This window comes from Felis catus, chromosome A2 (genome assembly GCF_018350175.1).
Source record: "Felis catus isolate Fca126 chromosome A2, F.catus_Fca126_mat1.0, whole genome shotgun sequence".
Taxonomy (NCBI): Eukaryota; Metazoa; Chordata; class Mammalia; order Carnivora; family Felidae; genus Felis; species Felis catus.
Window position 1 is genome coordinate 124,143,473 of NC_058369.1, and position 15,789 is coordinate 124,159,261.

General features: G+C 35.9%; 1 protein-coding gene across 13 annotated transcripts in view; it reads left to right on the top strand.

Annotated features, from left to right (window-relative positions):
- BBS9 (Bardet-Biedl syndrome 9) overlaps positions 1-15,789 on the top strand; it is a 448,679-nt gene that overhangs the window by 115,894 nt on the left and 316,996 nt on the right. For all 13 annotated transcript variants that reach the window (XM_045052590.1, XM_045052584.1, XM_045052588.1 and 10 more), the window contains 3 exons: positions 4,377-4,461; positions 14,744-14,927; positions 15,584-15,713. In XM_045052590.1, the coding sequence (XP_044908525.1) occupies positions 4,377-4,461; positions 14,744-14,927; positions 15,584-15,713 (399 nt within the window). The remainder of the gene's footprint in view (positions 1-4,376; positions 4,462-14,743; positions 14,928-15,583; positions 15,714-15,789) is intronic.

Sequence of the window (15,789 nt, forward strand, 5' to 3'; positions counted from 1 at the left end):
CTGCTGGTGGGAATGCAAACTGGTGCAGCCACTCTGGAAAACAGTGTGGAGGTTCCTCAGAAAATTAAAAATAGACCTACCCTATGACCCAGCAATAGCACTGCTAGGAATTTACCCAAGGGATACAGGAGTACTGATGCACAGGGGCACTTGTATCCCAATGTTTATAGCAGCACTGTCAACAATAGCCAAATTGTGGAAAGAGCCTAAATGTCCATCAACTGATGAATGGATAAAGAAATTGTGGTTTATATACACAATGGAGTACTACATGGCAATGAGAAAGAACGAAATATGGCCCTTTGTAGCAACGTGGATGGAACTGGAGAGTGTGATGCTAAGTGAAATAAGCCATACAGAGAAAGACAGATACCATATGTTTTCACACTTATGTGGATCCTGAGAAACTTAACAGAAACCCGTGGGGGAGGGGAAGGAAAAAAAATGAGGTTAGAGTGGGAGAGAGCCAGAGCATAAAAGAATCTTAAAAACTGAGAACAAACTGAGGGTTGATGGGGGGGTGGGAGGGAGGGAAGGGTAGGTGATGGGCATTGAAGAGGGAGGGCATCTTTTGCGATGAGCACTGGGTGTTGTATGGAAACCAATTTGACAATAAATTTCATATATTAAAAAAAATGTACTTGTAGAGTTTAATTGGCAATATTGTAGAAAGAATATTGTATTCTTCACTAGCCTTAGGCTCTGGCCAAATTGAAATGTTTGTTTTCCAGATATGTTTACAGATATGCTTTTCTCTTTCTCCTCTTTTGCTCACGCTACGCTCTGAAGTTTTTCCTTTCTTTTCTGTATATGGAAATTGTGTCCGTAAGCCTCCCCTCTCTCCTTCAGTTCTTTCCTGACCTAGCTGTAACACCTCCTTCTCAATTCGCGGAGTAGTTTTTCTGCTCTTTCCACAAGTAGTCATCACACTTTAACTGATATTACATATTTGCTTCTTTTTCTCATTGACAGGGCTGATGGCAGGGATTTTGTGACTCCTGTAATGCCTAGCATTGTACATTGCCAAACATAGATGTTTAACCATAACTTGACGAAGGAGTGAAAAGTTGTAAGGAAAGTTTCTATTTTGTTGCTGGTATCTTTCAATTAAAGTGATCCTTCCTGGCATAACTAAGAATGTTTTAGTTCTGTTTGTAATGAATTTAGTAATGCTCTGTATCCGGAGCTTCCATTTCTGGTAGAGTTCTCTGGGTTAAATATCAAGTTTCCAAAATCTCCTGGTACCTTTGAGGTATATGTTTCATTTGAAAATAAATGATTTTGGAGAGTTTACTTTTGTATTCTGTGACACCTCAATCCATATTTTAGTTACTTGCTGCTGGTTTTTACGATGTGGCATGGAAGAGCACTAAATTATATGGTTGAGTTTGTCATTGGTGCTCCACAGGATCTGCTAAGCCTTTGTGGCTATTCGGTCAAAAAGTGCTACCATTCATCTGGACTTGATGTATTTGTGATTAGTGCCTTTCTGTTGAGAAACACATAGGACACACTCTTTCGTGAAATCTTACTACACTGTGCCTGATTATTCTCTCAGCAGTTACAACAAGGGAATTTTATTCTTCAGCTTCTATCACTGAACATTCAAGTGGTAAGAAAAAAAAAACACCAAATGTTTTCTTTATTTTGAATTTTCCTATTCTGCCTGGAATTGTTTGGTTTTGGAAATAGGTTTCCATGTACATTATTGGACACAGAAAGAGGATTTAGGGAAGAACTATAAAATAGATGGTATTGTAAGTTTGTCATCATCTAAATTTACTGTCAATTACGTTTAGTAATAAAATGCTCTTGTGAGTTGTCTTCCAGGAAGAGAAATGGTCTGGATTTGGAAATCAGGAGTCAATTTTGGCTGTGTCTCTGCCTGCTGTTTGATGTTAATGAGGCCACTTTAGGGGCTCACTTATTCCTGGATGAAATAATAATGCTTTGTAGTTCTATAAGAAGCTTCAAACAGCTCAAAAGCTTTGGATGTTTACGACAATCTCATTAATATCCATATCTTCCTCTAGTAGGTTGGTGTGTGCAGGAAATGAACCGCCTATGTAATTAATTGCCTGAGGTTGGATCTATAGCAGGCCCAGGTCTGGGCTGATGTTTTAGTCACCAGTGCATACTATTTCTGATACTGTGAACTGGGAAGAGTAAAACAATCCTATATGAAGGTTGGAATGTGAGGTCTAATTATTTGGCACTGTTGGAGACTTAGGGATTTTGCAGGTCACTCTCAAATGGTATGGACATATTTGCTGAAACTGCCCATGGAATTTCTTAGCATGGTTTTACAAGGCTGAGATCTTTACCCTCCTACCTTTTTTGTCTCGTTTCCCATGACTCATTCCTCCCTGCCATGCATCTCTCCTAAACTCCTGTCGTGGCCTTTCATGTCTCTTTTACTGCATGCCTTTTCATGTGCTGTTGGCTTTGCCATAATGCCTTTACCCCTTTACCAGTATGATGGGTTTTCACTCATTCTTTAAAACCTAGCTTTCTTCTCCTGAACCTATATCAAAAACATACATATTTCCTCCATTCCAATTACTTGTGTCTGCCATCATGTTCCCATGGTACTATGTGTATATCTTCTATTATTGGCACAGGGCACTCTGAATTGTACTTATTTGTATATGAATCTCTACAACTACTTAGGAGGTCCTGATGGATACAGACCATATAATAGTTTTTTTCTTTGTCAGAGCTTAGATATATTAGATGTATTGGATCACTACTATATCTTTGCTAAATTGGTAAAATTCATATACATTAAGCTTTCATATTAACCATAGGACTGATTTTAATAAATACCTTGCAAGATCTGCCTTAATTCATAGTCATTCTGCATCCAACTGCAAGTAAAGGCTTTTTTTTCTTTACAAAGTATTCCTGATTGAGATAGTTTAAGAGTTAGTATATGACATTTGCATACCAGTGTACATTTCAATGCCTGTTTAGGTATTCCATGTTGCTTTTATTCATTCAGAGCCCTGAGTTTTATACTTTCAGATATCTTTCTCTTAGTATGAGACGTCCAGATATATCTACTGATTTTCCTCTTAGCTGCGGAAGAACAATGTAAGAGTTTTGATTCATAGGAAAGAAAGGAATTTGTGAGCCTAAACTTTCTTCATTTAGAGTAGGATTATTTCTTTAACAATATAACATTATATTATGGGAAATAGGGAATTTAAATTTTATTTGTTAAATTAATCATTTCTAGATCCAATGATATTTATAATTTTTTTAAAGTTTATTTATTTTGAGAGAGAGTGTGAGCAGGGTAGGGGCAGAGAGAGGGGGGAGAGATAGAATCCCAAGCCCAGTGTTAGGCTTGAACTCAACGAATTGTGAGATCATGACCTGAGCTGAAATCAAGAGTCTGATGCTTAACTGACTGAGCCACCCAGGTGCCCTGTATAAATTGTTTTAAAGAATGCTTTGAACCAAATGTTACTAATGAAATAAAAGCTATAAAATACTTACAGAAAGTCATAATGTCTGTAATGCCCCCTATTGAGAACTTATTACATACCAGATAAACTACTAGGTGATTGATCTTTATATATGTGTAAATCTGTATCTGTCTGTCAATCTGTTGGGCACCTAATATATGCCAGTTACTGTACTAGGCACTAAATTATTTTTAAATTCTTTTATCCATGTTTGAGTTAGAGACTATTATTCCCATTTTATAGATGGGGAAGATAAGACATGGAGTAATTAATTTGCCAACTAGTAAGTGGCTTAGCTGGGGGTTAAACTCCGGTCTTCTGGGTTCCATAGAATATCTATTAACAGTTTCTACTACACCTGGCTGCTTTGCATTATTTACATTTTTTTCTATGTGAAGTTTTGGTGCCGGATCTTTCTTAGCTATTGTTGTTCGTCACATAAAATTCTAATGGAAATGCTTTGACCGTTGGCAGAGCTCTTTACCCAATATTGAATTTTAGGACATAGTTATAATTTCTTTATCATGACAGGTTTACATAGTCTCATGTCACAGTGTCATTCAAGAAGAATTCGATCTTAAATTTCAGCTTTTTAAAACCAAGAAAAAAGCAATTAATTTTTTTTAATGTTTATATATTTTGAGAGAGAGAGAGAGAGACAGAGAGAGAGACAGAGAGAGAGAGATGCAGAGAGAGAGGGAGACACAGAATCCAAAGCAGGCTTGAACCCACGAACCACCAGTATCATGACCTGAGCTGAAGTCAGACGCTTAACCCAGTGAGCCACCCAGGTGCCCCTCAGAAAAGCAGTTTGTAAAGTTTATAGATTATGTGATTTTAAAGTTTAAAATAACTTATGCTTTTTAACTGTAAAATCATTTATAATTATTCATGTCTTTCAAACAGGTACCAGGTGCTTGCTTTTGCAACGGATGCAGATAAAAGACAGGAGACTGAACAACAAAAACTTGGTTCTGGAAAAAGACTTGTTGTAAGGCGTTTTTTAATATATAAAATTTCAGTAATATTGCATCTAATCACAGATATTCTTCAGAATGCAAATTCTGGAAAGAAAATTTTTAAAAATATTTATTTTAGCTATTTTTCTTTTCTATGTTATGATTCTATCAATGGGAAAAAATTCAGTTGACTATTATTGAGCAATGGAGACACATGCCTGGCTGTGTCATAATTTATCAGATTTAAAAACAAAGTTTATTTATTTTGAGAGAGAAAGACTGAGAGAGTAAGGGAGGTACAGAAAGTTTATTTATTTTGAGAGAGAGAGAGAGGGTGAGACAGTGAGGGAGGGGCGAGAGAGAGAGGTAGAGAGAGAGAATCCCAAGCAGGCTCCCCTCTGTCAGCTCAGAGTCCAACAGAGGGCTTGAACTCACGAACTTTGAGATCATGACTTGAGCCTAAATTGAGAGTTGGGAGCTTAACTGACTGAGCCACCGAAGCACCCCATTTTTCAGATTATAGAGTTGCACTATTAGAATTATAAATGTCTAGATGGAGTTGCTTTTATTTTTTTATTTTATTTTATTTGTTTTCATGGCTTAGATGCATTTATTTATTTATTTTTATTTCTTTTTTTTTTATATATGAAATTTATTGACAAATTGGTTTCCATACAACACCCAGTGCTCATCCCAAAAGGTGCCCTCCTCAATACCCATCACCCACCCTCACCTCCCTCCCACCCCCCATCAACCCTCAGTTTGTTCTCAGTTTTTAACAGTCTCTTATGCTTTGGCTCTCTCCCACTCTAACCTCTTTTTTTTTTTTTTCCTTCCCCCTCCCCCATGGGTTCCTGTTAAGTTTCTCGGGATCCACATAAGAGTGAAACCATATGGTACCTGTCCTTCTCTGTATGGCTTATTTCACTTAGCATCACACTCTCCAGTTCCATCCACGTTGCTACAAAAGGCCGTATTTCATTTTTTCTCATTGCCACGTAGTATTCCATTGTGTATATAAACCACAATTTCTTTATCCATTCATCAGTTGATGGACATTTAGGCTCTTTCCATAATTTGGCTATTGTTGAGAGTGCTGCTATGAACATTGGGGTACAAGTGGCCCTATGCATCAGTACTCCTGTATCCCTTGGATAAATTCCTAGCAGTGCTATTGCTGGGTCATAGGGTAGGTCTATTTTTAATTTTCTGAGGAACCTCCACACTGCTTTCCAGAGCGGCTGCACCAATTTGCATTCCCACCAACAGTGCAAGAGGGTTTCCGTTTCTAGATGGAGTTGCTTTTAACTGAAGTGTTTATAAACTAATGTAGCAAAAGGAGAAAAATTTAAAGAAACCTTTAATAGGCAAAAATATTGCTACTAGTAGGCGTGTGATTAAATATATAAGTAAAAGATAAAAATTCACAGCCCACAAAGATAAAATTGGCCAAATGACAAGGTGGAAGTTTGGTAACTTGAAAAATAGTTTGAGGAAAAATTGTAAGTGGTAAATTCTCCATTTAATGAAAATTAGGGGATAAATGATGATTGGGAATTCTTTATCCGGAGAACCACCATCGACAGGAAGGAAAAACAGAAGGAACTGAAAATTATGATGGAAACAGTAAAGTGAATTTGAAATGGCCACATATGAAAGAAACTACATGAAGAAATAATGTGGAATTTAGAATACCAAGGAAGTAAAAATATTAGAGAAAATCAATTTTCTATATTAGGATACAGAAATTAAGATAGGAAGGCAGGCCAACTTGAAGAGCCAAGAATGACATGAAAACATTTTCTTAATACTAGTAAAATTGAAAGAGAGCACAACAAATACAAATATGGCATATTTTTTCACAGAATTTGGAGGCACCATACTAATAATAGTTAAAGGATAGACTTTGGAGTCAGATCTTGAGAGCTGTATTTACTACTAATTTTGAGCAAGTTTATTAACCATGCTAAGCCTTAAGTTTCTTAGTTGCAAAATGGTGACGATACCTATTTTACAGTGTTGCCTTTGGAAATATATATATATATATATATATATATATATATATATATATATATATATATATAATGCACTTAACAAAGATGTCTAGATGATGAAGATGACAATGATAATGATGATCAATTTGTCCTTGACCTCCTCCTCAATAGTAGTTGTCTTCCATTTGTCCCATATATTCTGCACTTCAGCCACACGGTCTTCTCTTGTTCTAAATATTCCATGGCTGTTCTTGATTCAAGGCTTCTGCACATAGTTTTTATTTAGTCTGGAATATCCTTTACTCATTTATTTGTACATGTTTATTGATACTACTCTGTGCCTTGCACTGAGAATGTGTTCTGAAAGCAATTACAGATGAGTGATTTTCCCATTCTCCTTTAATTAATGAATAAATAGAGTAAGAAATAGCAGTAAAACTTTCTTTCGTTACACCACAGTCACTTGGCAGGACTGTGATGCCATGGAACATTAAGTATATTGCAGAGAAACAAAATTTATCCAGTGGAATGCTTCTAATAAGGTAGTTGTGGGAAGGCAGTTAAAAGCTGCCTATGTTAGAGCTACCTCTTAACTACTTGTTGATTTCTAATTTATTTCTTTTGTGGTCAGAGAAATACTTTGTATGACTTGGAATTCTTTCAGATTTTTTGAGATTTGTTTTATGACCTAGAATATGATCTATCTTGGTAAATCTTCATTGAGCACCTGAAAAGAATGTCCTTTTTTTTTTTTTTTTTTTTTTTTTTTTTGCTGTTCTTGGGTGTTCTATAAATGTCAGTTAGTTAGATTGGATGATAGCATTGTTGAAATTTTCTATATCCTTGTTAATATTTTGACTAATTTCTGTCAATTATTCAGGCAGGGATATTGAAATCTCTGACTGTAATTGTGGATTATCTGTTTCTCCTTGCATTTTTATCAGTTTTTTGCTTCATTTATTTGAAATTCTTTTATTAGGTACATAAGCATTTAGGATTGTTATGTCTCATGATGAACGATGAACATATCCCTTTTTCATAACCCTCTTTACCTTTTTGAAAATAAACGTCTTTACCTTCTTGCTCTGATAACATTCTTCTTTAATTAGTGTTATTCTGATATGTTTCCATATTTTTACTTTTATCCAATTTGTGTCTTTGTACTGAAAGTGCATTTCTTGTAAGCAGCACATAGTTGAGTCTTGCTTTTTTTGTTTAGTATGATATGCTCTGCTTTCTAATTTGTGTTTTAGACCGTATACATTTCATGTGATTATTAATATGGATAAGTTTAAGTTTGTCATCTGGCCATTTGCTATTTGTCCCATCTGTTTTTATTTCCATTTTCCTGTTTTTCTGCTTTCTTTTGGAGTTATTCAGTATTTTTTATGTTTCCATTTTATCTTTGTTGGCTTATTAGCCATAACTCTTTGTTTTGTCATGTTAGGAGTTGCTTTAGAGTTTACAATATTTAATTTACCATGATCTACTCTCAGGTGATAGTATACTATTTCACTTATAAGAGCCATACTTCTGTTTTTCAGCCTTTGTGCTAATTGTCATATGCTATATTTTTACATATACTATAAACTCCATATTACATTGTTACTATTTTTTGTTTAAATATTCAGTATCTTTTAATGTGATTTAAATGAAAAGAATAATATATTTTTACCCATGCAGTTACCATTTCTGGTACTCTTCATTAACTTATGGAGGCCATATTTCCACCACATTTCTTTCAATGTGAGTTCACTGGTAATGAATTCCTTCAGTTTTTCTGTGTCTCAAAAAATATTTTTGCATTTTTGTTTGAAAATATATTTTTGGCATAAGATTTTAGTTTGACGGTATTTCCTTCCCTGGTATTTTAAGAGGTTGCTCCACTGTCTTCTTGCTTCCATTGTTTCTTATGGGAAATCTGCCTACATTCTTGTCTTTGCTTCTTTCTTCATCATATCTTTTCTGTGGCTGCTATTCAGATTTTCTCTTTTCACTTTTTTGAAGCAATTAGATTATGATGTGCTTTGTGTAGTTTTCTTTATTTTGTGCTTAGGATTTGTTGAGCTTCTTGCATCTGTGAATTTATAGTTTTCATGAAAAGTAGAAAAAAATTTTTTTTAAATTTTTTTTAATGTTTATTTATTTTTGAGACAGAGAGAGACAGAGAATGAACAGGAGAGGGTCAGAGAGAGAGGGAGACACAGAACCCGAAACAGGCTCCGGGCTCCGAGCTGTCAGCACAGAGCCTGATGCGGGGCTCGAACCCAGGGACCGTGAGATCATGACCTGGGCCGAAGTTGGACGCTCAACCGACTGAGCCACCCAGGCGCCCCTAGAAAAAAATGTTTTAAGAGAGAGAAAGAGAGCATGAATGGGAGAGGGGTAAAAGAAGAGAGGGAGAGAGAGAATCCCAAGCAGGCTCCATGCTCAATGTAGAGCCTGATGTGGGACTCCATCCCATGACCCTGGGATCATGACATGAGCTGAAATCAACAATAGGATGCTCAACTGACCAAGCTACCCAGGCACCTTGAAAATTAGAAAATTTTTGACTCTTAATTCTTCAAACTTTTTTTTTTTTTTTTTTTTTTTTTGTCTTCCGTCTTTCTCTTCTCTGGGGACTCCAGGTACACATGCATTTAGGATACTTGAAGTTGTCCCACAGCTCACAGATTTTATTTTCTCTATTTTGTTTTGGATGACATCTACTGCTATGTTTTCAAGACCAGTAATCTTTTTTCTATAATGTCTAACCTGGTATTAATTCCCATGGGTTCCATCTTTATAAGTTCAATTTGCTTTTCTTCTTTTTTTATTATATCTTCCATGTCTCTACTTAACTTTTTGAAGATACAGAATACAGTATAGTTATAATAATTGTTTTAATGTCCTTGTTTTCTGATTCTAACACCTGCATCAGTTTTGAGTCAGTTTCAGTTGATTTATTTATCTCTTTTTTTGTAAATCATATTTTCTTATTTCTTTACATACCTGGTGATTTTTTATTAGATGGCAAATATAGTCATTTTACTTTTGAGTGCTGGATATTTTTGCATTCCTAGAACTCTTCTTGAGCTTAGGCCTGGGACACAGTTAAGATACTTGGACAGTTTGATCCTTTTGGGTTTTTAGATAGGACCAGAGTACTGCTCATTCTGGGGCTACTTATTCCCCACTCCTTAGGCAAAATGCTTCTGAGTGCCCTGCTCAGGTCCCTTTGAATTATGAGGTGTTCCAGTCTGGCTAGCAAACACAGGCAGTATTCCAGGCAGTATGAATGCTGGGCACTGTTACCTCTAATCCTTTTGGATAGTTCTTTCCCTGGCTTTGGGTAGTTTTCTTACATGAATGTGCTGATAAGTACTCAGATGAATATTTGAGAGGATTCTTCACAGATGTCAAAGTTCTGTCCCTGTGCTGCTTTCTCCCCTTTGGCTTGCTGTCTTATGAACTCCAGCTGCTCTGGTTTCTCTGAACTCCCAGCATCCATATTCTTAATTCAGGGAGTTTGCTGGGCCTTGCTTGCATTGCTCCGCCCTGCGCCATGGCCTGAAAACTCCTTCACGGATGGAACAGTCCTACTACTCACCTCATTTGTTTGGTCTTCAAAGGGTTGCTGTCCTTTGTTGTCTGATATTCAGTGCCTTGCAAGCTGTTGTTTCATATATTTTGTCCATGTTGTGTTGTTTCAGGTGTGATGGTAAAGTCTTTTCCTATTACTCTCTCTTGACTGGAAGTAGAAGAACTTTAAAATTATTATTCTTAGTAAACTTCTGTGTTTTTGGAGACTCATTCATTTAGAATGTGGTATATTTCTCTAAGGGGAGGTCACAGAGAGGGGCGCTCATACCTAGTGAACTGAAAGAATTTAATGGCTAGATGTCATCCTGCAGTCTCAGAAACTTGATTTGCCTGAATCCTGAATGAATCATCATCTCAGAATCAGGGACACATCAGCCCAAGTTACAGATAGTGATATTTAATGCTAGAATGCCAGCCTATTAAAATGCAATGAGGGGCGCCTGGGTGGCTCAGTCAGTTAAACGTCTGACTCTTGATTTCAGGTCATGATCTCACGGTTTGTGAGATCGAGTTCTGTGTCAGACTCTGTGCTCACAGTGCAGAGCCTGCTTGGGATTCTCTCTCTCCCTCTCTCTCTGCCCCTTCTATGCTTGCTTTCTTTCTCCACCTCTCTCTCTCTCTCTCTCTCTTTCAAAATAAATAAATAAACTTAAAAAAATTAAATAAAATAAAGTGTAATGAGAAATGTGATTGTCACAGGACTGACATTTATGTTTTGTATACAGTGGAATCTTTTTATATAGGTAAGTTACACTGGAATTTAACAGTAATGAAATGATTTCTTGGTGTTGAATCCTGATTAAGATCCAAGATAATCTTATTTTTTTTAAATATTTTTTTAACTTGTAGAAAATCCATTTGGATTTCATACTTTCTGCAGATATTTTAGTACTTAAAGTAGATAAATATCTCAATGATATCTTGATGGCCAGAAATTTGTTTGTATCTTTAATGTGAGTTTTCATATCTCTTCTTTGATCCATTATTTGTTGATTATAACCTAACTTTGAGGACACTCTTATTTCCTCTCTGTCCACATGCTTTTGTGCAGCCATCTCACTGTTACTGTCATTTTCAGTATATGTCTGTCAGTTGATGCCTTTGCTCTTTTTTTTTTTCAATTAAAAAGCATTAATTGAGTGGGGACTGAATTCTGAAAAGTATGTTAACTTTAAATTCATTCCTTCATTACTTTAAGAAGCATTGTTTGAACATTGACCGTGTTCCAGAGATATGGAGTTACCCTGGTATAGTTCTTAAGGTGTTGAGGGTCCTGCCTAGGCAACTGGGACAGCTTGTTGGCTGCTCTGTGTGTGTGTGTGTGTATATAGATAGATAGATTGATAGATTTTTAAATAGTCTTTATGTTAAAACATTATAGTTACATAAATATTGGTTAGGTTTTACTGCTTATTAAATTTGATTTGTAAAGTAAACACAATATGGAAATTTTTCTTATGGAAATTTTGCAGTGAAGCAGATAACTTCTTTATGTGTATTATTATTATTTTTTGAACAAGTCACGGTCCCTCCTTTTCTGTCATAGGATCTTTGTACAGCCAACTCACTTTGCATAGGGCATTCTGCCACCCAATCCTCTGCCTGTCTTTTTTCTGCCTCCAGCTTTATTGAGGTATAATTGACAAATAAAGATTATATAAATTTATGATCTTTTGATATATGTACATTGTGAAATGATTACCACAATTAAGCTAATTAACATATCTATCACCTCACATAGTTCTCTTTGTTTTCTTTTATGGTAAGAACATTTAAGATCTATCTTAACAGATTTCAAGTATATGTACAAAACAGTACAGTAATATAACTATAGTCATTAGACTGTACATGAAGTCTCCAGAATTTATTCATTCTGTGTAACTGAAACTTTGTACCCTTTGACCATTCAGTATCTTCTCATTTACGTCTTCCCTCAGACCCTGGCAACCACCATTATACTCTCTGCTTTTATGAGCTTGTCTTTCAAATATATTTTTTTAAGTATTTATTTTATTTTTGAGAGAGAGAGAGAGAGACAGGGTGTGAGCAGGGGAGGGGCAGAGAGAGAGGGAGACATAGGATCCAAAGCAGGCTCCAAGCTCCAGGCTGTCAGCATAGATCCTGATGTTGGGTTTGAACTCATGAACTATGAGATCATGACCTGAGCTGAAGTCTGCGCTTATCTAACTGAGCCACCCAGGTGCCCCTGAGTTTGTCTTTTTTAGATTCTGCATATAAGTAAGATCATGTAGTATTTGTTTTTCTGTGCCTGACTTATTTCACTTAGCATAATGCCTTCCAAGTCCATCCATTTTGTCACAAATGGCAGGATTTTCTTCTTTTGAAGACTGAATAATATTCCATTATATTATACACATTATATAGTATATTATATAGAATATCTCACACATTCTGTTTATTCGTTTGTTCATCAATGGACAATTTGGTTGATTCTATATCGTGGCTATTGTGAATAATGCTGCAATGAACGTGGGATTGCAGTTATCTCTTTAATATTCTGTTTTCATTTCCTGTGACTATATGCCCAGAAGTAGGATTGCTGGATCATATACTAGTTTTTAATTTTTTGAGAAATCTCCCTATTGTTTTCCATAGTAGCCGTACCAATTTATATTCCCACCAACAGTGCAAAAGGGTTCCCTTTTCTCTACATCCTTGCCAACAAACTTGTTATCTCTTGTCTTTTTAATGATAGGCATTCTAACATGTGTGGGGTGATATCTCAAGGTGGTGGTTTTGATTTGCATTTCCTGATAATTTAGTGGTTGGGCATTTTTTCATATAATTGTTGGCCATTTGTAGATCTTTTGAGAAATCTGTTCAAGTCTTTGCCTATTTTTAAATCAGGTTGTTTGTTTACTTGCTACTGAGTTGTCTAGTTCCTTATGTATTTTTAGGTGTTAACCCTTTATTGGATAGATGGTTTGCAAATATTTTCTACCATTCCATAGATTATCTCTTTACTTTGTTAATTGTTTCTTTTGCTGTGTGGGAACTTTTTAGCTTGATGCAATCCTTTTTGTCTATTTTTACTTTTGTTGCCTGTGCTTTTGGGGTCATATCCAAAAATTCGTTGCCTAAAACAATGACAAAAAGCTTTTCCTTATGTTTTCTTCTAATGGTTTTACAGATTGAGGTCTTATGTTTAAATCTTTATCCATTTTTGAGTTGATTTTTGTATATGGTGTGAGATAGGGGTTCAATTTCATTCCTCTGCATGTGAATATCAAGTTTTCCCAATACCATTTTTTAAAAAAAGTATTTTATTTTTGGGAGAGCACAAGCTAGGGAGGAGTAGACAGAGGGAGACAGAGGATCTGAAGCTGGCACTGCACTGACAAGCTGACAGCAGCAAGCCCAATGTGTAGCTCAGATTCATGAGCCATGAGATCATGACCTGAGCAGAGATCAAGAGTCAGATCTTCAACCGAGTGAGCCATCCACTCCAGGTGCCCCTCCCCCACCGCAACACCATTTATTAAAGAGACTGTCCTTAGTATGTGTTCTTGATACCTTTGTTGAAGATCAATTCATTGTACATGCATTTATTTCTGGGCTCTGTTCTGTTGCATTGGTCTAGATTTTTTTTTTTTTTTTAATTTTTTTTTCAACGTTTATTTATTTTTTTTGGACAGAGAGAGACAGAGCATGAACGGGGGAGGGGCAGAGAGAGAGGGAGACACAGAATCGGAAACAAGCTCCAGGCTCTGAGCCATCAGCCCAGAGCCTGACGCGGGGCTCGAACTCCCGGACCGCGAGATCGTGACCTGGGTGAAGTCGGACGCTTAACCGACTGCGCCACCCAGGCGCCCCTAGATTTTTTTTTTTTTTTTTTTAATGCCAGCACGGTGCTATTTTGTTAAGTATAGCTTTGTAGTGTATTTGAAAATCAGGTAATTTAATAAATTTGATGCTTCCAGCTTTGTTCTTTTTGCTCAAGATTGCTTTGGCTATTTGGAGTCTTTTGTGGTTCTGTATGGATTTTAGGATTTTTTTTTCTATTTTGTTGGAAAATACCATTGGGATTTTGATAGGGATTTGAATCTGTACATCACTTTGGGTAGGGTAGTATGGGCATTTTAATAATAGTAATTCTTCTAATTGATGAACATGGCATATCTTTCCATTTGTTTTTCAATTTCTTTTATCAATTTTTTGCAGTTTTTGTTTTACACATCTTTTTATTTATTTTTTTTAACATTTATTTATTATTGAGAGACAGAGAGAGAGCACCAGAAGGAGAGGGGCAGAGAGATGGGGAGACACACATTCTAAAGCAGGCTCCAGGCTCTGAGCTGTCAGCACAGAGCCTGACGTGGGGCTCGAACCCATGAACCACAAGATCATGACCCGAGCCGAAGTCGGATGCTTTACCGACTGAGCCACCCAGGTGCCCCAAGTTTTGTTTTACACATCTTACACCTCTTTGGTTAAATTTGTATGAGTCTTTTTTTCCCCTGCCCCACTCCGCAAATTTATATGAGTATTTTTGAACCACTGAATAGCTTATATCATCTGGCAAAAGATGGGACAAAACCTATTAGAGTATATAAAATATCAGAAATACGGTTATCGCAAAAAAAAAAAAAAAGGGAAGACTAGCCAATCTTTCTGTCTGCTTTGTTGCGAAGCAATTTCTTAATTGTATTGATATGAAAGTAACTGAAATGCTTTGTTTTTAGCAACTAAATTGATTTTAGCCTTTTCTTTGTAGGTGGATTGGACTCTAAATATTGGAGAGCAAGCCCTTGATATATGTATTGTCTCTTTCAATCAGTCAGCATCTTCTGTTTTTGTTCTTGGTGAGAGAAACTTTTTTTGCCTTAAGGATAACGGACAGATTCGATTCATGAAGAAACTTGATTGTAGCCCAAGTTGTTTTCTCCCATATTGCTCAGGTGTGTAGAAGTATTTTTCTTTTATCTTTTCCATATGTCAAGGCTAGTGATATACATCAGAAAAAGCCTAATTCACACGCATATATTTTAAACATCTAGGAAAATAGTTTTATACAGAACATGTAATGGAAATTTTAACTTCAGAGTTTGAATAGAGGTTTGATATAAAGCACACATTTGGTTTTGTCAGTCATTTTACTTTGTACAGAATGACTTGGAGAATTGGCCTCAGATATACATTTATGCTTTCCAAAATGTGGCTGTTCAAGATGTTTCCAAAAGAACACCAGACTCTTAAAAGCACAATGAAGCATATAGTAATGTCCAATAGAATGACTTATCTGTGGCTAATGCTCGGTAAATCATTAGCTTAAAGGTGTTAAATATTAATGAAATTCATACTTTCTAGATAAAATGCAAAAGTGTTGGCTACTATCTACTTCTAGTTCCCAAGTCTGTAAAATCATTGTGTAATTTTTGATATTCGTGCTTGAAGTTAAAAACTAATGTGTTACTAAAATAAATGCTTTTTTACTTTAGGCATTAACATCAAGACATTAGAATTAATTTGTATACTAAATCCCTTAAAAGTGATTTAATATATTGTTGCAGATAACTGTTTTCTTATTATCTTCTTTTCTGTCTTCAACATACAGTTTCTGAAGGAACAATAAATACTTTGATTGGAAACCATAATCACATGTTACATATTTATCAGGATGTGACACTGAAGTGGGCCACACAGCTTCCCCACATTCCTGTAGCAGTAAGAGTGGGCTGTTTACAGTAAGTGATTTAATGTTTTTTTTTTGTTGTTGTTGTTTTGATCTTAGTCAAGGAATTCTGTAGAAGTTTTATGAAA